Source organism: Eschrichtius robustus, chromosome 3, assembly GCF_028021215.1.
Source record: "Eschrichtius robustus isolate mEscRob2 chromosome 3, mEscRob2.pri, whole genome shotgun sequence".
Lineage (NCBI taxonomy): Eukaryota > Metazoa > Chordata > Mammalia > Artiodactyla > Eschrichtiidae > Eschrichtius > Eschrichtius robustus.
In genome coordinates this window covers 112,050,126-112,078,089 of record NC_090826.1, presented here as the reverse complement: position 1 = coordinate 112,078,089, position 27,964 = coordinate 112,050,126, and the positions used below count along the sequence as shown (strand labels likewise).

Genomic DNA, 27,964 nt, shown 5'->3' with positions numbered 1-27,964 from the left:
TTTGTTTTTAAATTGAACTGTAGTTGATTTACAATGTTGTGTTACTTTCTGGTATACAGCAGAGTGATTCAGTTATACATATATATGTATTCTTTTTCATATTATTTTCCATTATGGTTTATTACAGGATATTGATTATAGTTCCCTGTGCTATACAGTAGGACCTTGTTGTTTATCTATTTTATTTAATTAATTTATTTTAAAAATTTATTAATTTTATTTATTTTTGGTTGTGTTGGGTCTTCATTGCTGCGCATGGCTTTTCTCTAGTTGCAGCGAGCAGGGGCTACTCTTCGTTGCGGTGCACGGGCTTCTCATTGTGGTGGCTTCTCTTGTTGCAGAACACAGGCTGTAGGTACACGGGCTCAGTTGTGGCAGTCGGGCTCAGTAGTTGTGGCGCACGGGCTTAGTTGCTCCAAGGCATGTGGGATCTTCCCGGACCAGGGCTCGAACCCGTGTCCCCTGCATAGGCAGGTGGATCCTTAACCACTGTGCCACCAGGGAAGCCCCTGTCTATTTTATATATAATAGTTTGTATCTGCTAATCCCAAACTCCTAATCTCTCCCTCCCCCACCCCCTTTCCCCTTTGTTAACCATAAGTTTTCTATGTCTGTGAGTCTGTTTCTGTTTTGTAAATAAGTTCATTTGTGTCATACTTTAGATTCCACATGTAAGTGATACCATATGGTATTTGTCTTTCTCTGACTTACTATCTCTAGGTCCATCCTTGTTGCTGCAAACGTGACGATGCCATTGGTTTTAAGATGTGTCAATATTTTATGAACCAATAAGGAAAAAGAAATACTGTCAGTTGTTAGATGCCATTGATTATAAGATACGCCCTGATATCAGAGGTTAAAATAGAGGAAATTATGTATATTAGAATCTATGAAAAAATTAATTGAATGAATAAAGTAGGAAGGAGTCATCTCACATGACTTTAGGGTTTCCAACTTGATTAAGGGAATGATGGTATCTATTATAAATATGGAATACAAGAGAAAGAATAAGATTGATAGAGGAAAGGATACCTCCTCACATTTGTGTAACTCATGTGGCAGAAGCAAGAAGAATCTTGCAAGAAGGGGGAAGAAGTCAGCTATCTAGTCTGAGACTTAGATTCTATTCTTGAAGTCATCCACATCATAGCAGTCTTATTACTAGGTCACTTCTTCTCTGAGGGTAAACACATCTCCAGATTTCTCAACTACTGTATGATCCTTGAACTCATCCTTTAATTACTTATATTTCTTACTACTGTGTACATACTAGGTGCTTCAGAACTGTTTGAATGATTTCAGAGAAATCTTCACTTGATCCCTTCATTGAGATGGAGGTTCTCATTTCCTCCAGCCTTCTTTCTGTGTTGTTGGATTGTCTGATTTGGAGTTATTTAAAATATTACATGGGAGTGAACAGGTCTTGGTAGACCTGTAGCTGATTGATGCCTCCCAGTGGCAGAAAGCAAACCAGGAATTGCCCCTTCTTAAAATGTAAGAAGGGGTGATGTTTCAGCACTGCCTGTTTATAATTGTCATAAGGACTTATTTACTAGGATTATCCCATTCTGAACCCCATAGACTTCTGTAGTCTGAATTCTCCTTCTATCACTTTTTTTCCTTTTTACCTTTTATTCAAGTCCTTTTTGGACTGGAATAGATGAATAGAGTGGACTTGGTGATTAATCTTTACATATTTTATTAACATGAAAATTTTATCACATGCAATGAGTTTTATTAGTGCCTACAGTTGAAAAGGGAATCTTTGTTCTATGAAAGGACACTGTAGCAAAGGCAAGCCAGAGCTATGTATATATATATATTTTTTTAAAGTTATATTTATTAAAAAATTATAAAGCTACTGTTTATTCCTTTTTAAATATAAAAGCAAGACATAAGGAGTCCAGATTTCTCATCTGATGTGTCTTTTTTCCAAGGCAGTTAGTAGGACCGTGATAACTAACTCAGAATGATCTCACTTTTCAGGTGGGACCCTGTCATCTGCATGTAAAGAGCAACTTACTTAATCCCTAACAAACCCAGCTGGTAACCATATCCACAGTATCAGGAAGTCTACATGCACTTCACCTTAATAGTGCTGCTCTATTGAATGTCACACACTGTCCGTATTAAATATATCCACATTACTCTTCCCTGTAGCCAGGTTAAAGGCCTCCTTTTGAAAAAGGAGTCTGTTCTGTTCTGCTTATCTTTTTTTTTTTTAATTAAAGCAGTCTTTAAACTTTTCAATTTTTTAAAAATTTGAAAATGTTTAAATATGTAGAAAAAATGTAAAGAATAGTACAGTGAACAGCTGTGTAACTATCTTGAGTCAACAATGAATGTTTTGCCTCATTGATAGGTAGTAACATATACATATTTTTGCTGAATCATTTCAAAGTATGTTTTAGACATTACCTCTAAATACTTAAGATTGAAGTGTTAGGCAGAATAATGCCCCCGTTCCCCCAAGATGTCTATAGCCTAATCCCCAGAACCAATGAATATGTTCAGTTTCATGGCAAAGGGGAATTAAGACAGCAGATGGCATTAAGGTTGCTAATCAGCTAACCTTAAAATATGGATATTATTCTGGATTATCCAGGTGGGCCCACTGTAATCCCATAGGTCCTTAAAAGGAAAAAGGCAAAAGAGAGAAAGATGGCAACATGAGGAGTGGGCCCAACATTCATGGCTTTGAAGATGGGGAAATGGCCACGAGCCAAGGAAAGCAGGTGGTCTCCAGCTGGAAAAGGCACAAAAATAGATACTCCTCTAGAGACTCCAGGAGAAATTAAGAGTCCCGGCTGATGCCCTGAATTTGGTCCAGTGAGACCCATTTCAGACTTCCGACTTCCAGACTGTAGGCTAATAAATTTGTACTGTTTAAACCACTAAGTTTGTGGTAATTTGCTTCCCCAAACAAGAAGGACAATTTCCTATTCAACCACAATACCATTATCACACCTAACAAGATTAATAGTAATTCCCTAATATTATCTAATACCCAGTCCATTTGAAATTTCCCCAGTTGTTCCTCATAATATCTTTTGTAGATTTTCTTTTTAAACCAAGATCCAGTCAAGTATCATACCTTGCATTTGGTATATCTCTAAGTGTCTCTTAATTTAGAACAGTCTGCAGTGCCGCCCCCCTTTTAATATCAACTTTTTAAGAGACCAGACTAGTCTATTTGCAACATGTTCTTCATTGTAGATTTGTCAGATTGTTTCCATATGGCATCATTTAGCTTGTTCTCGGACTCTCTGTATGTCCTGTAAACTGGACTTCAGTGTAAAGTTTATATGTTTTTGGCAAAAGTACTTCATGGGAGATGCTGTGTACTTCATACTGCATCACATCAGGAGGCACATAATATCTGATTGTCTCACTGTTTTCACTGCCAAGTTTGATCCCTGGGTTAAGGTGATAGCAAGATCTCTCTATTGTTAAGGTGTGTTTTCCCCTTTGCAGTTAGTAGTCTTTGCTATTGTTTTGTTTATTTTAAGCTGGGTGGCCTATCTGCTCTGAAAGGATACTGAGCTAGTTATTATGAAAATAAATTTTGAACTTCCAGACCATCGTTTTGACTTTGGAGTATAGCAGACCATATAACTAAAACCGTTTGCAGTTCCATTGCAAAACACCACCTAGTGATGCTGGATAAAATATTGTAAAACAAACTTTTTTTTTTTTTAAAATACATAGCTGAGCCTGAAAGAAGTAAGGAAAATTCTCAGGAACCACACGAATGAAACGGAACTGAAAATGAGCAGTGTGCATGTGACTTAATGCTGTGGCAGTTCTGGGGGCTTTTCTAGTTTCAGTAACCAAAAGACTCGGTCTTTTTTTTATTTTTTCTTCGCTGCACCGCGAGGCATGCAGGATATTAGTTCCCGACCGGGGTCCCCTGCAGTGGAAGTGCAGAGTCTTAACCACTGGACCATCAGGGAAGTCCCTAAAAGACTTGGTCTTAATGCTCATGAGGGGTCCAAGAGACAAAGTTTAGGCCTGTATGGAACAGAGGTAGAGATGAGAATCCCCTTATAAAGCCAAGATCCTTAAAGGCTCATGTTCAGGGAAGGGAGGTGACCATAAAAAATTCCATCCCCTAGTTCAAGGAAACAAGAAAACTTTTCGGTCTCAGCTTAGGCTCTGACTAGGGGTGTGTGGGAATCTCCCCTGAAAACTTAAGTATGAGGCTACTCTCATATGGATTTAAATTATTTTTGTCTGAGATCCCCAAGCTGAGAAATAAATATAAAAAATTATTCAGAATGCTTTATATCCTTGCAGTAAGTGGCAGAAGCACATGAAAAACTGCTCTGGAAGAACAGGTCCACAATCCAAACCACACAGGATTCCTACAGATAAAGTCCCAATGAAGACAAGGTGCTCTTAAAAAAAAGACAAAAAGCACAAGAAAACAATTCATTTACCATGAACAAGAGTCACAGATACAACAAGCAGCAGGAATTGAAAACTTCAGATAATAGAGCCATTGGCTATAGTCCATAAAATAAATGTATTTATTAAATACAAAGATTTGAGAAGATAAGAAAAAGTGCTTTGGGGGAGACAGATTTGAAAAAAGAACTAAATAGAATATCTTAAAAAGTGCAGATTATGGTCTTCTATTCAGCAGGTATTTATCTAGTACATATTATGGGACAGGCACTGAAAAAACTGTCTCAAGGAGCTTATATTTTAGTGGGTGGGAAACAGGCCAACATATATAAACATAATAGGCCAGGCAGTCGTAATTACCAAGAAGAAGAATAAAGTTTTATAAGGGGGTGACAGAGTAATGATGGAAGGTGCTGTGTTTTTGTTGTTTGTTTGTTTTCCCTAATAGATGCGGTAGGAAAAGGCTCTCTGAGATATGAAGGAAATAAGGGAACAAGCCACGTGGCTATCAGGAGAGATCATGGAGACTAAACTGACTGGAAAGGGCGTGATGGGAGAGTATTGGGAGATATAAAGCCAAATGGTAGTGGGCCAGATTATGTTGGGCCTTATAGGCTATGATGAAGACTTGCAGTGCTGTTCTGGTTACTATTGCTGTGCAACAAGTTAGTTACCCCAAAACTTAGTAACTTAAAACAGCTGTTTTGGGCTTCCCTGGTGGCGCAGTGGTTGAGAATCCGCCTGCCAATGCAGAGGACGCGGGTTCGAGCCCTGGTTTGGGAAGATCCCACATGCCGCAGAGCAACTGGGCCCGTGAGCCACAACTACTGAGCCTGCGCGTCTGGAGCCTGTGCTCCGCAACAAGAGAGGCCGAGATAATGAGAGGCCCACGCACCGCGATGAAGAGTGGCCCCCGCTCGCCACAACTAGAGAAAGCCCTCGCACAGAAACGAAGACCCAACACAGCCAAAAATAAATAAATAAATAAATAAATTTATTAAAAAAAAAAAAAAAACAGCTGTTTTTATTATGCTCTTGGATTCTGTGGGTCAGTAATTCATTCAGATTGGGCACAGTGATGATTGCTTGTTTCTGCTCTAGTGAATGGTGCTGTAGCTGGGAAGATGCAGAAGTGGGGAAGATGTATTAGTGGGGGGCTGGAATCATCTGAGGGTTCATTCACTTACATGTCTGGTGCCTGGGCTGAGATGACTTGAAGAGTAGGCCTGCCAGCTGAAGTGTCTACATGTGACTTCTCCCTGAGGCTTTGCTTCTTCACACCATGGCAGCCTCAGGGTAGTTGTACCTCTTAGAAAGCAGTTCAGGTCTCCAGACTTCAGTGTTCCAGAGGATAAGGCAAAAGCTGCATTGCTTTTTATAACCCAGTGGCAGAAGTCACCCAGCATCACTTCTGCTATACTCTACAGGTTGAAGCAGTCATAAACCCACCCAGATTCAAGGGATGGGGACACAGATTGCCCCCCACCACCACCACCACCTCTTGATATGAGGAATTTCAAAGAATTTGGGGTGACAATGTTTGTAAACCACTACAGATGCCATTAAAGCATTTTGAGCAAAGGAGTGATATGATCTCACTTAAGTTTTAGAAGGATCACTGTGGTTTCTCTGTGGAACATAGACTGAGAAGGGCAAGAGCAGAAGCAGAGTTTAAAAAAATTACAATAGTCTGGGCAGGAGATGACAATAGCTTGGACTAGAATAATAACGTGACAGTGGTGATAAGATGTCAGATTTGAAATATATTTGGAAAAGAGTACTGACAGAATTTACAGATGGCATGTAGGGTGTGAGAAAGAGAAACCAAGAATGACTCCAAAGAGTTTGATTTAAGCAATTGGTTGAATGGCGGTGTCGTTTACTGAGGTGGGAAGCACTAGGGGAAGGAGTTCAGGAGAGTTCAGGAGTTCAGGAGAACTCCCAGGAGTTCAGGAATTCAGTTTTGGACATAAGTTCATAAAATGCCTGTTAGACATCCAAATGGAGATAACAATTAGGCAGCTGAATATATAAAGAGAATTTTAGAGGAGAGGTGAGGTTCAGGAATATAAATTTGGGAATTAGCATATAGTTGCTCTTTAAAGCCACAGGAATATATGAGATTATGTAGGGAGTGGGTGCAAATAAAGAAAAGGTACATGATTGAGCCCAAGGGCATGCATGCAGTTAGAATTAGGAATATCAGTAGAAACTAGTGAAGGGGAGAGTAAGACTAAATGGTCATGAAGACATACCGATGGGGAGTTCCCTGGAGGCCTAATGGTTAGGATTCTGGGCTTTCACTGCTGTGGCATGGGTTCAGTCCCTGGTTGGGAAACTGAGACGTGCGGCCAAAAAAAAAGACATACAGATGGCCAACAGGTACATGAAAAGGTGTTCATCATCACTAATCATCAGGGAAATGCAAATCAAAACCACAGTGAGGGTTTCACTGGTGACGCAGTGGTTAAGAATCCGCATGCCAATGCAGGGGACACTAGTTCGAGCCCTGGTCCGGGAAGATCCCACATGCCTTGGAGCAACTAAGCCCGTGTACCACAACTACTGAGCCTGCACTCTAGAGCCCGCAAGCCACAACTACTGAGCCCTCATGCCACAACTACTGAAGCCCGCGAGCCTAGAGCCCGTGCTCTGCAACAAGAAAAGCCACCGCAATGAGAAGCCCGTGCACCGCAACGGAGAGTAGCCCCCGCTTGCCGCAACCAGAGAAAGCCCATGCGCAGCAACGAAGACCCAACACAGCCAAAAATAAATTAAAAACAAAAAAAAAAAACAAAAAATAACAGTGAGTTATCTCCTCACACTTGTTAGAATGGCTGTTATCAAAAAGACAAGAAGTTAGTGTTGGCAAGGATGGGGAAATGGGAATCCTTGTGCACTGTTGGTGGTAATGTAAATTGGTGCAGCCATTTTGAAAAACAGTATGGAGGTTCCTCAAAAAAATTAAAACTAGAACTACCATATGATCCAACAGCTCCATTTGTGGATATTTATCTAAAGGAAACAAAAATACTAACTTGAAAAGATAATGTACCTTCATGTTTTTTGTGGCATTATTTACAATAGCCAAGACATGGAAGCAACCTGAGTGTCCATCAGTGGATGAATAGGTAAAGAAAATGTGATATATATGTGTACACACACACACACACAAAATGGATTAGTCATAAAAAAGAAGGAAATCTTTCTATTTGTGACAACATGGATGGACCTTGAGGACATTATGCTAAGTGAAATAAGTGAAACAGAGAAGGACAAATACTGTATGATCTTATTCATATGTTGAATCTAAACAAAACAAAACAAAACAAAAAAACCCAACTCATGGATACAGAGGGCAGATTGGTGGTTGCCAGAGTGGGTGGGGGGAATGGAGCAAAAATGGGTGACGGTGGTCAAAAGGTACAAACTTCCAGTTATAAAATAAATCATGGAGGTGTAACGTACAGCATGGTGACTGTAGTTAATAACCCTTTTTCTAAAAATTGAAGTATAGTTGATTTACAGTATTGTGTTTCAGGTGTACAGCAAAGTGATTCAGTTACATATATACTTTCAGATTATTTTGCATTACAGTTTATTATAAGATACTGAATATAGTTCCTGTGCTATACAGTAGATCCTTGTTCCTTATCTGTTTTACCTATAGTAGAACTATGTATATAGTTTTCAGACAAAATAAGCTTTGAGGCCATAATTAGGGGAACTTTTTAAGATATAAATAAATATAAATTGTAAAGGAGAAGATTGATAAAGGAAATTTAAAATGACTGAAAAAGTCTTTATTTCATCTTTGTTTTTAAAAGATTTTTTTTTGACAGGTATGGTATTTTAGATTGTCAGATTTTTTTCTTTCAGTATTTTAAAGATGTTGCTGTCTTCTCTTTTGCATTGTTTCCAGCAAGAAATCTGATGTTATCCTTATCTTTACATGTGATCATGGTTTTTTTTAGTTTTGTTTTTTTTTTTGATGTGGACCGTTTTTTTAAAAGTCTTTATTGAATTTGTTACAATATTGCTTCTGTTTTTTTTATTGTTTTTGTTTGTTTATACTGCAGGTTCTTATTAGTCATCAATTTTTTTTTTTTTAATAAATTTTATATTCTTTTTTTTTTTTTAATTTTTATTTATTTATTTATGGCTGTGTTGGGTCTTCGCCCCTGTGCAAGGGCTCTCTCCAGTTGCGGCAAGCGGGGGCCACTCTTCATCGCGGTGCGTGGGCCTCTCACTATCGCGGCCGCTCCCGTTGCGGAGCACAGGCTCCAGACGTGCAGGCTCAGTAATTGTTGCTCACGGGCCCAGTTGCTCCACGGCATGTGGGATCCTTCCAGACCAGGGCTTGAACCCGTGTCCCCTGCATTGGCAGGCAGATTCTCAACTGCTGCGCCACCAGGGAAGCCCTAGTCATCAATTTTATACACATCAGTGTATACATATCAATCCCAATCGCCCAATTCAGCACACCACCATCCCCACCCCACCGCAGTTTTCCCCCCTTGGCGTCCATATGTTTGTCCTCTACATCTGTGTCTCAACTTCTGCCCTGCAAACCGGTTCATCTGTACCATTTTTCTAGGTTCCACATACATGCGTTAATATACCATATTTGTTCTTCTCTTTCTGACTTACTTCACTCTGTATGACAGTCTCTAGATCCATCCACGTCTCAACAAATGACTCAATTTCGTTCCTTTTTATGGCTGAGTAATATTCCATTGTATATATGTACCACAACTTCTTTGCTTCTGTTTTATGTTTTGGTTTTTTGGCCATGAAGCATGTGGGATCTTAGCTCCCGGACCAGGGATCGAACCTGCACCCCCTGCATTGGAAGGCAAAGTCTTAACCACTGGACCGCTAAGGAAGTCCCTTTATAGTAGTTTTGAGCAATTTGATTATGATGTCCCTTGGTGTAGTTTTTATCATGTTTCTTGTGCTTCGGGTTTTTTGAGGTTCTTGTATTTGTAGGTTTATAGTTTTCATCATTTATTCATTTTGACTGTTTTTTCTTTTCTTTATTCTTCTTTTGGCTGTGTTGGGTCTTAGTCGCTGCGCGCGGGCTTTCTCTAGTTGTGGCGAGCAGGAGCTACTCTTTGTTGCGGTAGGCGGGCCTCTAATTGCAGTGGCTTTTCTTGTTGCGGAGCACAGGCTCTTGGCATGCGGGCTTCAGTAGCTGTGGTGCACGGACTTAGTTGCTCTGTGGCATGTGTAGTTGTGGTGCACGAACTTAGTTGCTCTGCGGCATGTGGAATCTTCCTGGACCAGGGATGGAACCGATGTTCCCTGCATTGGCAGGCGGATTCTTAACAACTGTGCCACCAGGGAAGTCCTCATTTTGGCCATTATTTCTTCATATATTTTTTTTTTGTGCACTTTATCTCTCTCCTCTCTTTGAGGGACTCCAATTATCTGTATACTAGGCTACTTAAAGTTGTCCCCTCGTCCCCTGAGACTCTTCTTATTTTTTCTTTTTTTTCTATCTTTGATTTTATTTCATTTTTAAAGATTTTTTTGATGTGGACCATTTTTAGTCTTTGTTGAGTTTATTACAATATTGCTTCTTTTTTTTTTAACATCTTTATTGGAGTATAATTGCCTTACAATCGTGTGTTAGTTTCTGCTTTATAACAAAGTGAATCAGCTATACATATATCCCCATATCTTCTCCCTCTTGCGTCTCCCTCCCACCCTCCCTATTCCACCCCTCTCGGTGGTCACTGCTTCTGTTTTTATGTTTTGGTTTTTTGGCCGTGAGATCTTAGCTCCCTGACCAGGGATTGAACCTGCACCCCCTGCATTGGAACCAAAGTCTTAACCTCTGGACTGCCAGGGAAGTCCATCTTTGTTTGATTTTAGATAATATTTATTGCTATGTCTTCTGGTTCAGTAGTCTTTTTTTCCTGTAATATCTAATCTGCTTAGTATCATCCATTGTACTTTTTAACATCTTTATTGAGATATATTTCACATACCATAAAATTCACCCATTTATATACAGTTCAGTGGTTTTAGTATAGTCACAGAGTTGTGCAACTGTTACCACAATCTAAGATTAGCACGTGTTCATCACTCCAAAAAGAACCTGCCTACCCTTTAGCAGTCATTCCCTGTTTTGCCCCTCTCCTCAGCCCTAGGCAACCACTAACTGCTTTTCTGTTTCCATAGATTTGCCTATTCTGGACTTTTCATATAAATGGAATCATACAATATAAGGCCTTTTGTGTCTGGCTTCCTTTACTTAGCATAATGTTTTCAGGGTTCATCTATGTTGTAACGTGCATCAGCACTTCATTCCTTTTTATGGCTATTATACATTGTATATGTACATACAACGACTTTATATCCATTGTATGGATATACCACATTTTGTTTATCTGTTCATCAGTTAATGGACATTTGGATTGTTTCCACTTTTTGGCTATTGTGAATAATGCCGCTGTGAGCACTCGTGTACAGGTTTTTGTGTAGAGATAATGTTTTTGGTGCTCTTGGGTATATACCTAACAATGGAATTGCTAGGTTATATGGTAGCTCTATGTTTAACTTTGTGAGGAACTGCCAAGCTCTTTTCCAAAGTGATTGTGCCATTTTACATTCCTACCAGCAGTGTGTGAAGATTCCAGTTTCTCTACATGCTGAATACTTAACCTGTCTTTTTTTATGATAGCCATCTTTCTGCAGTTCTTACTTCTGTGGTACTCTGTCCTTTTTGAAATCTAGCTGCCTTTGTCTCACTGTACGCTTACACCCTCATCTCCCTCTCTTGAACTCAGGAGTCTGCCTGGCGCTGCCTCATTTCCCCCTCCCCACATCATGTCCTAGGAACTCTCCTATGGCAGAGTTCCCTGGCAGTCCAGTGGTTAAGGCTCTGCGCTTCCACTGTGGGGGGTGCGGGTTCCATTCCTGGTCAGGGAACTATGATCCCACATGCCATGAGGCCAAAAAATAAATAAATAAAAGGGTTTTTTTTTTAAAAAAGAAAGAAACTCTCCTATGGCAATAAACGAGTGCAGTTGTAGAGCTCACCTCATTTGTTTCCTGTCCCTCTGGGATCACTATCCTTTGTTGCCTGATGTCCAGTGTCTTGAAAACCTTGTTTCATGTATTTTGTCTGGAGTTTTTTTGTTATTTCAGGTGAGAGGGCAAATCTGTCCTGTGTTAACAGAATCTTGGCCAGAAGTGGAAATCACAGCATTGGTTTAAACATCGACATATTGGTGCCTAAATGTTGAATTGGAGAATGATTACTAAATCAAATATTTTTGCTGTGGAGTTCTACACGGCAGTTAAAACAAATGAACTAGTGCTTCATGTATTTACTTGGATAAATTTTAAATATTAAAAAATTAAACATTGAAAAGCAAAATGAAAAAGGATACATACAAGAGCTACTTTTTTTTTTTTTTATTTATTTTTTTTTTATTTATTTGGCTGTGCCAGGTCTTAGTTCAGCATGCGGGAATCTTTTAGCTGCGGCATGTGGAATCCCAGCTGCAGCATGTGGGATCTAGTTCCCTGACCAGGGATCAACCCGGGTCCCCTGCACTGGGAGCACGGAGTCCTAGCCACTGGACGGCCAGGGAAGTCCCAAGAGCTACTTTTAAAAATACACGAAGTAGGGAATTGTTTAGGTGCGGTGCGGCCTAAACAAACAAATGAATAAATAAATACTATACTATGTACTATTTATGGTTACATATATATGTAATAGAATGATAACAAATCCATCATAATGCCTTTCTCTGGGAAGGGAAGAAGGGAGGGTAGAGAATGGTTTGGTGGGAAAGTGACACAGAGTGCTTCAAGTGTATCTGTAAAGTTTAATTCACTAAAAATAAATTAATATTTCTCTAATGTGATTAAATGAGGGAATAAATATAAAGGGCCTTGTACGTTGCCTAGTAAATAAAAGGCAGCTCAGTAGATATTAATTCATTTTGCTCACCTCTATCCCTCCTCTTCCCTCTCAGGATCTTCTAAAAGTTTTCGCTGCAGACCTGTATTTTGATTTGGGGCTAACAATGAGTCAAAAACTTGACAAGCATGAATCTAAAGCTTTGTCACCATCTGGCCATTCTTGTTTTTTACAACAGTCAACAGTAAATTTAAAGCTGGACATTTTTCTGCTGTAATTGTTGGACACAATTAACTACTCTCCTTTAATTTGTTGACACGTCATGCTTTCCTAGTTTCCCCCTAGCTCTCTTAGTTTCCTCTGACCAGCCAATCCTTAAATGTAGGTATTGCCCAAGGTTCTATCCTTGGCTCTTTTCCTTCTGAGTATATATTCATTTCTTTTTCTGGACAGTTTCACTCATCCCTGTACATTACTTCAATTACCTCCTTTACCTGTTCAAATATTTATCTCCAGCTGTGGCCTGAACTCTGGCTCTCTTGTTTGTGTGCCATGTATCCACCTGTTTATTGGATATCTCCACTTTGATTTCATTTCAGCACTTCTGACAGAGTTATCTATTCTTTAGGATATTTTCAGTTTAGGTAACAGAAAACCCAGTTCATACTGGCTTAAACATTAAAGGAATTTATTGGTCTGTGTAACAGGACTAGCTTCAAAGTAGTTTGATCTGGTGGCACAGCTATGTAATTAGCTCTCCTCTCAGTATTCTACTGTGCACAGTGTCTGCTTTATCTGCAAGCTGCCTTCCCTCATGGTCACAAGATGGCTGCCAATAGCAGCACACCAGTGTTAACATATTTTCTCATTCAGAGGAGGATAATAAAATTGATAGGACTTGGTGACTTAGATTTAAGAGTCTGGAAAAGTCAAAGATGATTTCCAGGCTTCTAGCTTTTGCCTCTGGATGAATTGAATTCTCTTCATTATGAGGAAGAAAAGCAGGATATAGGGAAGGCAGAGGAAATGCGTTCTTGTAACATCTAAGTACTTTAGTTATATGCACGTCTGTCTCCTATCAGAATGAAATTGTTAAAGACAGTGACCTGGTCTTTTTTCACCTTTACTCCTAGTACCTAACCCTGAACTTGGCACATAGTACATATGTAATATCTGGGGGGGAATGGATGTGTTAGATGCATGTGCAAATACATGAATACACAACACTGCTTCTTAAGATTCTCTCTCTGAGTAGCGAGATGTACTGTGTAATCGATTTTTTTTTTTTTTGAAATAGCTGTAAAATGTATAATAGATTTTTGAAGTGAGCTAGACCTGCGTTGGAATTCCAGATTCACTATCCAAAGCTTTGCAGTCTTGGGATACTTGATTTGACACTTTTTCCCACCTCTAAAGTAGAAATAGTATCACTTAGTAACTTGTTGAGGTAATTTAAATAAGAATACATAATAAAGTAGCTAGTAGCATGTTTGACTTTTAAGTAGATACTTAAGAAATATTAGTTATTATTTGCAGCCCAGAAGAAACAAAAAAGTTGGATTAGGCATTAAAAGGCAACATACAACATTCATTTTACAGAATTTTTGTTTTACTTTTTGGAGAGGAATTTGTGTGTGACAAACTTACATTGAATATTATTTTTGCAACTTTATTGGAGTATAATTTAAGTGTATGATTCAGTGATTTTTTTTTTTTTTTAAAGTAAATGTGCAGGGACTTCCCTGGTGGTCCAGTGGTTAAGACTCCTCGCTACCAGTGCAGGGGGTATGGGTTCAGTCCCTGGTCAGGGAACTAAGATCCCACATGACTCGTGGCGCAGACAATAAGTAGATGGATAGATAGAGTTGTGCGGCTGTCACTACAATCAAGTTTTAGATCACCCCCAAAAGATCACTTTTGCCCATTTTTAATCAGTCTCTATTACATTGGATTCTTTTTATTGTGGCAAAATATACATAAAATAAAATTTACTATTTTAAACATTTTAAAGTGTACAGTTCAGCTATGAGTACTTTCGCAGTGTTGTGCAGCCATCACTACTATCCATTTAAGAACTTTTTCTTCATCCCAGAGACATTGTTCCCATTAAATAATAACTCCTTACTACCTTCTCTCCACCCCCAGCCACTGATAGCCTCTATTCTGCTTTTTCTCTATGAATATGCCTATTTTAGGTACCTCATATAAGTGGAACCATAAAATACTTGCCCTTCTGACTAAGTAAAGTCAGTGTCTGGCTGACTTTACTTAGTATGATTGTTTTCAAGATTCATCCATATTTCATTGGATTTTGAAGCAGGCATGGCTGTAAGTACATAAAGTTGGGCCAGTAAAGTCAAGAGTGGGCAACGAAATTTTGGTCAGAGTTCTCAAGCCATCTGTTGAGAAAGATTACTTACCTCAGACATTCAAATATCTGGTTCTGGTTTTTCCCAACTTCCAGTGTACCCATTTATGTCATTATAATAAAGAGGAAATTTTTTGAACTGATTTCAGCTATTCGTAGAACTATCAGTTGAAGAAGCCAAGCTAATAATGGCATCCCAAATTCCATTCAGCTCCAGGTTGTTGAATTTTGCCATTTTGTCATATACTTTCAGTGCTCATAAATATAATTTATCTCAAAACTTAGAACACTGTACTGTGTTAATATACACTCATATATTTTGCTGTGTACTTTTCTGAAGTACTTTTTTCATCTAGGTCTATAATTAGTTGAGTGATAGACTTTTTTTTTTTCTTTTTAAAGAAGGGTTTCTATTTATTTATTTATTTAGGCTGTGTTGGGTCTTCGTTTCTGTGCGAGGGCTCTCTCTAGTTGTGGCAAGCTGGGGCCACTCTTCATCGCGGCCTCTCTTGTTGCGGAGCACAGGCTCCAGACGTGCAGGCTAAGCAGCCGTGGCCCACGGGCCCAGCCGCTCCGCGACACGTGGGATCCTCCCAGACCAGGGCTCGAACCCGTGTCCCCTGCACTAGCAGGCAGACTCCCAACCCCTGCGCCACCAGGGAAGCCCAAGTGACAGACTTTTTACCATCTGCAACTCCTCGTGGTATTCTCAATCATACTCTCAATATGAGGTGTTGATCAAGTTACCCAAGACATTGTTATTGTAGAGTTAGGGCTTAAATTTTTTTTTTTTTTTTTTTTTTTTTTAAACATAGGCGTAGAGGATCCTGCCCTAGACTGCACCTTTTGCTCGGGGAAGGTTTTTTGTTTTTTTTTTTTTTAATTAATTAATTTATTTATTTTTGGCTGTGTTGTGTCCTCGTTTCTGTGCGAGGGCTTTCTCTAGTTGCGGCAAGTGGGGGCCACTCTTCATCGCAGTGCGCGGGCGTCTCACTATCCTGGCCTCTCTTGTTGCGGAGCACAGGCTCCAGACACGCAGGCTCAGTAGTTGTGGCTCACGGGCCCAGTTGCTCCGCGGCATGTGGGATCTTCCCAGACCAGGGCTCGAACCCATGTCCCCTGCATTGGCAGGCAGACTCTCAACCACTGCGCCACCAGGGAAGCCCAGGGCTTAACTTTTGATGTTCTGTAGCATTCAACTTTCCAGTCACTCCATCTGGGGGTATTTTTTAAAGGTAAACCACTTCAGAAGTAACACATGTCAAAATAAGAAATCTTTGGGGAACCTGCAGCTAAAGAATGTTTATATATGCTATAATATGTTTCATATCTATAGCTGTTAAAAGAGAATTAAGAGGATATGGAGAAATTGGAACCCTCATAACCCTGGCGGGCCCAGTGGTTAAAACTGTGCTTCCGGGCTTCCCTGGTGGCGCAGTGGTTGAGAATCTGCCTGTCAATGCAGGGGACACGGGTTCGAGCCCTGGTCTGGGAAGATCCCACATGCCGTGGAGCAACTGGGCCCGTGAGTCACAACTACTGAGCCTGCGCGTCTGGAGCCTGTGCTCCGCAACAAGAGAGGCCACGATAGTGAGAGGCCCGTGCACCGCGATGAAGGGTGGCCCGCACTTGCCGCAACTAGAGAAAGCCCTCGCACAGAAACGAAGACCCAACACAGCCATAAAAACAAAAACAAAAACAAAAAACTGCGCTTCCACTGCAGGGGGCATGGGTTTGATCCCTGGTTGGGGAACTAGGATCCCACCTGCCACATGGTGCGGCCAAAAAAAGTGGGAAACAAACCAAATGTCTATAAATTGATAAATGAATAAACAAAATATTATATATTCCTACAATGGAATATCATTGGGCCATAAAAAATATGAAGTAATGAATGATATATGCTACAACATGAATGAACCTTAAAAACATAATGCTAGTGGGATAGGGAGGGTGGGAGGGAGATGCAAGAGGGAGGAGATATGGGGATATATGTATATGTATAGCTGATTCACTTTGTTATAAAGCAGAAACTAACACACCATTGTAAAGCGATTATATTCCAATAAAGATGTTAAAAAAAAAAACCCATAATACTAAGTGAAAGAAGTCAGTCACAAAAGACCACATAATGTATGATTTCATTTATATAAAAAGTCCAAAAAATGGGCGGAAGACCTAAATAGATATTTCACCAAGGAAGACATACACAGATGGCCAATAGGCATATGAAGAGATACTCAACATCACTAATTATTAGAGAAATGCAGGTCAAAACTACAGTGAGGTATCACCTCACGCTGGTCAGAATGGCCATTATCAAAAAAGCTAGAAACAATAAATGCTGGAAAGGGTGTGGTGAAAAGGGAACCTTCCTACACTGTTGGTGGGAATGTAAATTGATACAACCACTATGGAAAACAGTATGGAGGTTCCTTAAAAAACTAAAAATAGAACTACCATACGACCCAGTAATCCCACTCCTGGGCATATACCCTGAGAAAACGGTAATTCAAAAAGAGTCACGTACCACAATGTTCATCGCAGCTCTATTTACAATAGCCAGGACATGGAAGCACCCTAAGTGTCCATCGACAGATGAATGGATAAAGAAGATGTGGCATATATACAATGGAATATTTCTCAGCCATAAAAAGAAACCAAATTGAGTTATTTGTAGTGAGGTAGATGGACCTAGAGTCTGTCATACAGAGTGAAGTAAGTCAGAAAAACAAATACTGTATGCTAGCACATATATATGGAATCTTAAAAAAAAAAAAAGTTACTGATGAACCTAGTTGCAGGGCAGGAATAAAGAGGTAGACATAGAGAGTGGACTTGATGACATGGGGTGGGAGGGCGAAGCTGGGGTGAAGTGAGAGTATCATCGACGTATGTATACTACTGAATGTAAAATAGTTGGCTGGTGGGAGGCAACAGCATAGCACAGGGAGGTCAGCTCGGTGCTTTGCAGTGACCTAGAGAGGGGTGGGATAGGGAGGATGGGAGGGAGGCTCAAGAGGGAGGGGATATGGGAACATGTGTATGCATATGGCTGATTTGCTTTGTTGTACAACAGAAACTAACACAGTATTGTGAAGCAATTATACTCCAATAAAGAGCTCTTAAAAAAAAAAAAGTCCAAAATAGGCAAATTTAGGGACAGAAAGTAAATTAGTGGGGGATAGGGGAAGAGAGTGACTGCTAATGGGTATGGGTTTTTTTAAGGAGGAGATAATGAAAATGTTCTAATACTGATTGTGGTGATGGTTGCACAACTCTGTGGATACACTGAAAACCACTTAATCATACACTTTAAATAGGTGAACTGTATGATATGTGAATTATATCTCAACAAAGCTGTTCTTTAAAAAAGAGAAAGAGAATTAAGAAACATTACCTGAAAATTCAGAGATCTGAGTTCTGACTTTTCTCTGGTCTCCAAAAGGTCTGTTTCCTCTTGCTGGAAATTCTTTTGTTGGTTACTGTTTTTCCTCATTATAACTAGAAGAAAATCAGATAGCTCTTATTTTACTCTGCACTACAGGAAGGAAGATGTCTCAAGTGCATACATATTTTTCTTTGCAAGAGCACCAGTTAACATCGGTAATCTTCTCTGTCCAACTACTTGAATCTGTGAATTATCAAGCCTGATCTTGTATCTTAGGTGTGGTAGTCATATCCTGAGGGTATAGGAATTAAATTTTGTTGAGCCCTCTTCCAAGTGCCCACTTTTACAGATGAAGTTGAGACTTGGGGCGGTAAAGTAACTTATTAAATATTTGACCTTGTAAAAGTAGCAGTTTGAACCTATGTTTTGATGACTCAAAAATTTTTCTTTCCAGTGTCACATTGCTTTTTCCTTACCAGGAAGATAACCCTGGATTTAAAAGTGCTGGAGAAATTATGTGTCTAGATTTTGTTAGTGTAAAAAATCAAAATGAGAAGGACAAATGATAATTAGCTTGTCTGTAATAACTTTGCTGTATGAGTAAAGAAAATATTACCTTTTATCAGCCTGAGTTCTTCATTAAACAACGCCAAGATACTGAATTTATATAGAATTGAGGGCAAATAACAATGGGCCCCTCTGACCCTTGCTGTATCCAGACAACTGAGGCTTCCTGTTAGATGCCCTTGGTCTCCATCAGTAACATAGACCAATTAAAGATATGCATGGGTGACCTGAGGAACTTCCCATTCATAAAAGAGTCTTCTCCAGGAGAAGAATTTGGTATGAGAATTAAAACCAAAGCATCTGACTTCTGAGCATGCATGCACAGAAAGCCAGTCACAAAAGAATGTTTACTTTTTTGAGAGATGTAGGCTCTTAATGGACTATCCAGGTGAGAATGGTGTTTGGTTTCAGGCATCTATACAGTAAGAACCTCAGTGACTGGAAAGCGTTTGAAGTTTACTTTCACTGCTGAGGTTGAGAGATGAAATCTCCTTTAATATAGATCATCTAGGAAGTTATAGGGTAGAATGTTAGCTCAGTTAACTTTGACCTTCCGTGTATATACCTATGATTCTTCTTTCCTTATGGACTATTTAAGGGACTTTATTCTGATAAAGCACTTGTATATTTCTTTCCATAGGATGGATAGAATGACAGAGGATGCTCTTCGCCTGAATCTGTTGAAGCGGAGCTTGGACCCAGCTGATGAGCGAGATGATGTTTTGGCTAAGCGACTCAAAATGGAGGGGCACGAGGCCATGGAACGTCTGAAAATGTTGGCACTGCTCAAACGGAAGGATTTGGCAAATCTTGAAGTGCCACATGAGTTACCCACCAAACAGGATGGCAGTGGTGTCAAGGGCTATGAAGAGAAGCTCAATGGGAATCTCAGGCCTCATGGAGACAACAGGACTGCTGGAAGGCCAGGCAAAGAAAACATCAATGATGAGCCTGTGGATATGAGTGCTAGACGGAGGTATGGCTTAGTTCAGCTGCCTCCATAGATAGGGTCTTCTCATAAACTACGCCTATGAAAAAGGAATGACTTCCAATGAGAGGAGGGTGTTTTTCATCTTAAAGCTTCTTGAATGAAGACGTATCTGTGCTATCTGGCTTGACCGTGAATTCCTCTTGTTTCTAGATGAAACTAGGTGCCTCCAAAAATTATTACCCTTAAGATAAAGTGGCCATTTCTGGATAAAGGAGGCACTAAGAGTTGATACCCCAATTAGAAGCGAGTTAATATACACTTTCACTCTAATCTTATGGCCATTTTAGGAGGGAAGAACAGCCTTTTCTTCAGATCATCCCAAGAGTTTTAGGGATGTGTTTATTATGGAGACCCAGCTTTTATTACATCAAAGAGCATGGGCCTGTCTTTTCTTGTGTCAACAAGGAACTTAATGTGCTAATCCTCTACATTCTTACTTCATTTGTGCCACATTCCCCAAGCCCCATATGTGCATACACGTTCACTTATATGAGTACACTCATGCTTGTGCTGTTTCTGTCTTTCTCATACATACGCACAGCACACAAGCACATGTTTTCACAGGTCTTGGTCAAGGTTGAGTACTTGGAACTGTGGAGAACACAATATAAAGAGGTACCAAGAACTGGTTGAGGTTAGAGTCTACCTGAACAGTGAATCATAGTATAGACAGCCCTAATTTTAAGAACATTCAGTTTATTCATGGTTCAGAAACACCTGATAGACATGAGAATTACTGTTCACTGTTCAGTTGCCCTCCAGTTGACCTTGCTGACTTTGTCCTAGGACTGATCTAAAGCAGGATCCTTAAGAAGCTGGACTGATGCAGAAAGAAGAAAAAAGGAAGGAATGGTTTACAATCTTACTTGGGTTTCTTTCTCTACCTTTTAATGTTTACTTATTAGTATTGTCCCAGAATTATTTTTTTAAACCACACCTAATAGGGGAACATTGTCTTGGTAATAGCATTAAAACCCTTAGGAAACTTCAGGTAAGTTCTCTAGTGGTTGTGGAAGAAGAGAAAAATTCTTGGGAGCTGTACATAGTATCGGCAGAGTATTATGAAAGTAGATTAATCCTTAGATCCTTTTAGAAAAAAAGAAAGTGGGTGAATGAGATAATGCACCTGAGTAACCCACTTGCCCCATAATCACCCTTAACCTTCTGGGGCAGATGACTAATACTACTTCACTGGGGACAATGAAGAGGAGAAATGTTAGGTGGATTCCTTACATGCACACTGGAACTGAAAATGTGTTTTTCATAGAAACATTGTTACACATTTTGATAAGATCTCAGTTCTGTTGGAATTACAGTATATCACAGATAAATTCTGTATTGAAAAGAGTACCCTGAAAACTCTACCAGTGTGTTTAATTTTATTAGAGGAATGAACTTTTGAAACTTGATTCTTTGGAAACTGGGAACTGTTTTTAATGGTCTCCAGGAAAAGAGGCTTGATGTAAACCATCTAGATCCCCATTCTGCGTGAAAAAATAGGCCCTATCTGCCCTGTCGTCCTTCTTCCCTTTCACCAGACCAGATATACTGACAGCTATTTCCACTTAGCCTCAAGCTTATTGTAAGAATGAACAAGACTGATAGATTGCTCAGCATGGAGAACAATGGTTTATTTGATGTGGATAAAAAAGGAGGAGGGAATTGGAATTTAAAAGCAGAAAGAAGGAAGGGCTGCTGATGTGATAGCCATAATTGCCTAAATATCTTTTTTGCCATCAGTTGGGCAAGTTATGAGGTCTGTGAAATAAGATATGCATGAAACCAACACTGCTTATGTTTTGGAATGCTGTCGAGACGTAGCAGTTTTCTTTCTGGTTTTGTTTTTACTACCTGGATAAGGATTAGGAGTTTTATAGTTTCTGGGAATCTGCCAGTCTGAGTCACAAAATGATGTCAGCAGCAAGTCTGGCTTTTAATATTATCTAATTGGTAGGGTTTCATACTTAAGAACACCAAATATTGTAAATCGTATATGTGTTTGGGAAAGTAGCAAAATAATTTCTGTCCCCGGAAAAGCTTAATAAATGAGGCCAGAATTCCAGGTCAAAATTTAAAAAAAAAACAATTGAGGAATGAAACTTGACTTGGGCTTTGCCTTACCTGTGCTATCTATCTAATGTGAGTCTCATTATATCTGGGAATAAACTATCATTTAGGGTTTTCTCAGATAACAACTTCCTCACAAATGTCGCTCAATTCCAAAATCTCCACGTAGGAATGTCTCTGCTTGTCCTGTTGCTGGACAGTCCTTAAGCAGTAGGTGGCACTCATTTGAGCAAGGAAGAATTCCTTAGGTTAGAAATAATCTGTGAGGTGTGTATCTAGCCAGGACCAGGATGGAAAGAGTTCTGACTGTCGATGTAAGCATTGGGGAATCATGTAGAGGAAGTAGAAATCTACCAGACCTCAAAGTTGTTCACCCATCTTCTTGTTAGGGATGGGGAAGGGGGGGCATGAAGGAATATAGAAATGATAAGTAAAAATTCAAACTCTTCATTTAGGCCTGACCATTACTCCAGGAACTTGGGGTTAGAGAATGGAAGGTTCTTTTTTCCCTGTAGTGACTTCTTTTTCTGTAAGCCTACATTCTCAGCTTGCTGTGTCTGTGAGCAGTGGTTATAGAGTGATCCAGACAAACTTAATAGTTCCCAAGATAGTCATTATTATCACTGTCTCCCTACTTTATTTCCTCAGCTAAATTTGGTTGGTTTAGTAACTCAGTTTTACCCTGTTGAGGAATTGAATGCCTATCCCAACCATCCAGGGTGCCTTGTTCAAAAGGCATCCAAGTCCCAACAGTACCTGAGACAAGAGGCCCTGAGAAATGGTCAGAGGCTCTCAGGACTATAAAGATCTGTGGTTATAAAAGGTTTGAGTTACCTGTTTAAATAAGATCTAAGAACACATTGTTTTAGACCTCCATACTCCTGACTACACTATAGATCTCAAAGAAGTAGGGTCAGCGAAGATAACTCTGAGTTAAGAAATCAGAGGAGAGTTAGAGGATATGGTCGCTGACTTGGGAGCCTACGGCAATTAGAATTTGCAGGATTCTTGTTATCCAGGTCTTATGCAGTGAGTGTCATTTCTCATGATTTTAGAGGGACAAGATGCTCTTAAGGCTTGCCCCAGGAAGATCAAAACCAGAGTTGTCTAATAAATAGGATTGGCCATAAGGCACAGCCAGTGTGGAAGATTTAGATTCCAAAGTCATTTCTAGACAGTTTCTTTCTGAGGGAAGTTGCTAAGTAGAACTCGCAAGTAGATGCAAGTCCCATATATTTAATCCTGGAGTTTCAGTCCTCCAGAAGGCTGTAGACATTTATACTTAGCACTGTCCATTCCCTCAAGCCATTGACAACAGTACCTTCTTTTGGCCTTAACTCTTGACAGGATAGACTGTCAGTGGAGTTGTCATGTAACCTCCTTTCTTGTAAATTGTCAGATAGGCAGGACCATGTTATCAGTATCATGGGTTGCCTCCTTAGCGATGTGTCATCTGTATCTGGGGTGGACAAGTAGGCTCTGCTGCCTTTGTCTTTCTTCCCCTGTGAAGCTAACCATTTCCTTCTTGACCTTCTCTGTAACTAACAAGACAACCCAAAAGGAGACTGAGATATAAGGAAAACATTTGGAATTTTGATTAAAATCAGTGTGATAAAAACACTCATCTCTTTTTCCCATTCCTAAAGCCAGTCAGTGTCTTTCTGTCTGCATCTTCTGTAAGGAATTTAGATGGGAAAAATACTTTTGCTGAGGTTTTGTCATCACTTACATCTTGGTGTCTACTTTATCCTTTGATTTGGGTGTCTCTGTCTTTCCCTAGGTGAATCAGGACAGACTTAAGTTCCCTTGAATTTCTTTGGTCAGTGTAGAAAAGTTTTCTGAACTTTTCTATGAACTTTCACTGTTGGAAGTGCCTTAATTTTTCTTCTCTTGTCTAGTGAGCCAGACCGAGGAAGGCTAACTCCCTCCCCAGACATCATTGTTTTGTCTGATAATGAGGCTTCCAGTCCCCGTTCCAGCTCCCGAATGGAAGAAAGACTCAAAGCAGCCAACCTAGAGATGTTTAAGGTAAAGAAAAGAAAGATTCCTTTCTTCATTTTTTGCTTCTACTATTCTCTTTAATTCCCGGAGAGTCCCATTTCTGGTTTTTTAGTGTTTACTTTTTGGATCTAAAAACTACCCATTGATGAAACTCTTCATATGTGATTCTCAACCTCAAAGGTGTGCCCTTTTAGAGGGAACTATTAGAATCAAGTGGAGAAGAGAGTTTGAAAACGCATATTCAATATAATTTATCTTTGGAAAATGAAAACTTCATAATTCAAGTCATGTAAAGTAAACTCTTAGCTAGAAGGATACATTCTATACTCTATCCTGGGTCTCAGAATATGGAGGAATTCCTAAGTTTTCATGTATTTCTAGAGGAAACATGGCTTTAAAAGATTGAGAAACATTATTTTAAAGGAAAGCAATATCTCCCTTTGGCTGTTCTTCTATTTTGCCAGGAATCTGGTTAATTAGCATTTATATGTGGTCTCTTCTTTCATTCTGTAAGCAGTTTTTGAGTACCTACTGAATACCAGGCACTGTGCCAGACTGTGTGCTAGGGACACAAAGATAACAATTCCATTGCCCCTTGTGCTTCTTGTGGAAGGTGGAGGTTTGGGACCTCAAAGAAGAGATCATCTTGCAGGAAAGGACTCTGAGTAACTGCTGCCATAGCTGATAGTCTCCATGTTTCCTCAGGGGAAAGGCATTGAGGAACGGCAGCAGCTCATCAAGCAGCTGAGAGATGAGCTGAGATTGGAAGAAGCCCGACTGGTGCTGTTAAAGAAACTGAGACAGAGTCAGCTACAGAAAGAGAATGTCGTCCAGAAGGTACTGTGCCTGAGAAAGAAGGGACTAGCAGAAAGCAAAGAAAAACTGGTTTGAGAATGGGCTACCCCAGGTAGATTCAGCTGGGTGGCTCATTCTTCTCTGGTTCCATGGTTTTTAGTCTCTAGGAATAGTGATTTTTTAAAAATCTTGGGCCTTAATCAAGAAAACCGTGATTCTGTTTTTCTTATTTTCCCCTCTGGTCAACAGGAGCTTCAGACTGACAAGGAGTTTTGAAAGTCTAGAAGTGTACCAAATTTCTACCTCTGATTATTAGCCTTTTCCACTGTCTCATTTTCTCTTCTCTCTCCCAGACTCCAGTTGTACAGAATGCAGCATCTATTGTTCAGCCATCTCCTGCCCATGTGGGACAGCAAGGCCTCTCCAAGCTTCCCTCCCGGCCTGGGGCCCAAGGGGTTGAACAGAATTTGAGGACATTGCAGGTATGTGACCCATAGGGTGATCTTAGTTTCAGGGGGCCCTGTTATCCTATCTCTGTTTTGGTGCTTTTGTGAAGATAATAGAAGAACCTGGCCTTGATAGAGGTGTTATTACCATAGATAGTCCTGTTGGTCCTTAATGGCATGATTTAGTCTGCAGTAGAAGGATGAATAACTAATCTTCCCACCGTAGTCTTTCTTTTCCAGAGGTTTCCAGCTTAGCCCTTTTCTATAGAGGGTTAAATAGTTTATACCAAAGAAGCCAGGGAATTCCTAACCACTAATCAGGTTTTATAGTGGTGGTAGATTTATCCCCAAAGATCCTTAGACAAAATTACCAAGTCTGACTATGTTTCTGTGTTTCCACTTAGCTATGTATTATAGGCAGTGTTTTCTCTTTGGCATTTTGTGAAGCGTTTTACCTCTATGACTATATCTTTTCCTCTTCTTCCCATTCAGGGTCACAGTGTTATCCGTTCAGCGACCAATACCACCCTCCCACACATGTTAATGTCTCAACGTGTGATTGCGCCAAACCCAGCCCAGCTACAGGGTCAGCGGGGCCCACCTAAGCCCGGCCTTGTACGCACCACAACACCCAGTATGAATCCCGCCATCAATTACCAACCGGTAAGAGGGAGCCCTCATGGGGAAACAGAGAAATCTTTTATTTGCTTTCCCTGTTGAAAGGACCATAGATTTTAAGTTTGGGGACACTGAGAAACTCTAGGACAACAAAGGTAATTTTGGTGGGTTGACAGTGGTCCCAAAAGTGGAAACGCTGAGGAATTATGTAGTAGTAGAGAAGAAAGGTTATATGCAGCAGAGCAGCAGTAAGCTAAAATCTGCCTAGAAGAAAGAGAGAGAGGGATCTAAGGAATAAGAAGCATAAAGGATGCATGACAAAGCATCCCAAATCTTTATTTTTCTCTTAGCAGTTTTATTTTTATTTATTTATTTGGTTGCACTGGGTCTTAGTTGCAGCACGCGGGCTCCTTAGTTGCAGCATGCATGTGGGATCTAGTTCCCTGACCAGGGATCGAACCGGGGCCCCCTGCATTGGGAGCGTGGAGTCTTAACCACTGTGCCACCAGAGAAGTCTCTCTCTCAGCAGTTTTAGTTCATAGCCACTATCATTCTCCTTTCTTATGTGCCAGAGTCCTTTTTCAGTGGAGAAGTTGGACGCCTCATGTCTTTTTCTGAGTTTGGGGGAAGCTAAGTAGTTCAGACTAGGATCAGATAGTGTCCTCTGCCACGAAAGTAAGAATTGGTTCTTTCTCCTACATACCATCACTGACCCCTATACTCAATCTATTTCAGCAGTCAAGTTCTTCTGTTCCCTGTCAGCGTACAACATCCTCTGCCATCTATATGAACCTTGCCTCCCATATTCAGCCAGGGACCGTGAACAGGGTGTCCTCACCACTTCCTAGCCCCAGCGCCATGACTGATGCTGCCAACTCACAGGCTGCAGCCAAATTGGCTCTTCGCAAACAGCTGGAAAAGACGCTCCTGGAGATTCCACCCCCTAAACCACCTGCTCCCTTGCTTCATTTCCTGCCTAGTGCAGCCAATAGTGAGTTCATCTACATGGTAGGCTTGGAAGAAGTCGTACAGAGTGTCATCGACAGCCAAGGTAAGGCTGTTTGTTGGTCAGTCTTTTTATCTGAACGAGAAGTTGCCAAACCTGGTTGATATGGGCAGAGTATTGCATGGTACTGTGTAATATTAAATAGTCTCTCTTTACTATTGCCAAACCGCCTCCCGTCTCTGATTCGGAGACTGTTTAGGAGCAGCGTATCAAAAAGCTTTTTGTGTGTCTGTGTATCTTAGACTTAGTATTTTTGTTGTGTATTTTGTATATCTTGTCTATTTTTTGCAGTTATATCGTTAGCTCTTTTAAATGTGCCTAGCGTGATGCATGCATAATTTGAAGACTAGAACACTTATTTTTAATGTTAGTGTTTATGTGGCATTGTGCTTGCATTATTATATTCAGTCCCTGCTGTTTGAGTGCTTTTAGTTGAGAAAATAGACTGATAAAGATAACTAGGACCACGTAAAAGCTGTAAACCAACGCTGAACTATAAAGTATTAATAACATCACACAGTCTATTCTGACAAAAGTTATTAAGCCTGAATTTCTAAACATAAGGACTTAGGGGAACACCTGAGGAAAGTGCCTAAAGGGCTCAGTATTGGCTATAAACAGATCACAAAGTGCATAACTCAGACACTGATAGGTAAAAATTATGAATGTATATGATAGGGATAAGTGTGGTCTGAGGTAAAGAGATGCTAAGAAGCAAAAGTACTGGTTGAATTAGGTGGAGCCCTTTGACTGAACTGACACACATTTTCTTCTCAGTGTGGTGTAATAGGAAATCAGAAAACTTGGGTTCTTGTCCCAGCTTTGTCATTTGGAGCTATGTTTCTTAGACTTAGTTTCCTCATTTGTAAATGGGGATGGTACTGTCTAATTCCCTAAAGTGATGTTGTTGCAATCAAATGAAATAAAAGTATTTTATAAATTATAGAGTCTCTTTCTTAATTCAGCAGAGTAAACTCCTGGAGAAAGATCATCTGATGAAGAGAAACAGAGGAGATACAGAGGAAATGTGAAACCACTGATTATTCTTTTTGTTGGCATCTAGGGAAAAGCTGTGCCTCACTTCTGCGGGTTGAACCCTTTGTTTGTGCCCAGTGCCGCACAGATTTCACCCCTCACTGGAAGCAAGAAAAGAATGGTAAGATTCTATGTGAGCAATGTATGACCTCCAACCAGAAGAAGGCTCTAAAGGCAGAACACACCAACCGACTGAAAAATGCTTTTGTTAAAGCCCTACAGCAGGAACAGGTAAGAATTCTGACTGCTTCTCACCAGCCACCTGCCTAGGTTTGGTTTTCCCAAAAGACAGTTCTTTCTAGTTTAGAGGAGTTGTCCCTGTGATCCCCACAGTCCAGGTGATCTAGGTTTCTGAATCTAAGTTCCTAGAACCTAGAGGTCTGGGTTCCCTTTTTT

At 40.1% G+C, this 27,964-nt stretch overlaps 1 protein-coding gene across 1 annotated transcript in view; it reads left to right on the top strand.

Moving 5' to 3' along the window:
* The window catches only part of GATAD2B (GATA zinc finger domain containing 2B), an 83,200-nt gene that overhangs the window by 49,555 nt on the left and 5,681 nt on the right, over positions 1 to 27,964 (top strand). The window contains exons 2-8 of the mRNA XM_068540850.1: positions 19,250 to 19,585; positions 23,566 to 23,695; positions 24,374 to 24,505; positions 24,817 to 24,945; positions 25,402 to 25,572; positions 26,263 to 26,578; positions 27,597 to 27,799. Coding sequence (XP_068396951.1) covers positions 19,251 to 19,585; positions 23,566 to 23,695; positions 24,374 to 24,505; positions 24,817 to 24,945; positions 25,402 to 25,572; positions 26,263 to 26,578; positions 27,597 to 27,799 — 1,416 coding nt within the window. The 5' untranslated portion in view covers position 19,250. The remainder of the gene's footprint in view (positions 1 to 19,249; positions 19,586 to 23,565; positions 23,696 to 24,373; positions 24,506 to 24,816; positions 24,946 to 25,401; positions 25,573 to 26,262; positions 26,579 to 27,596; positions 27,800 to 27,964) is intronic.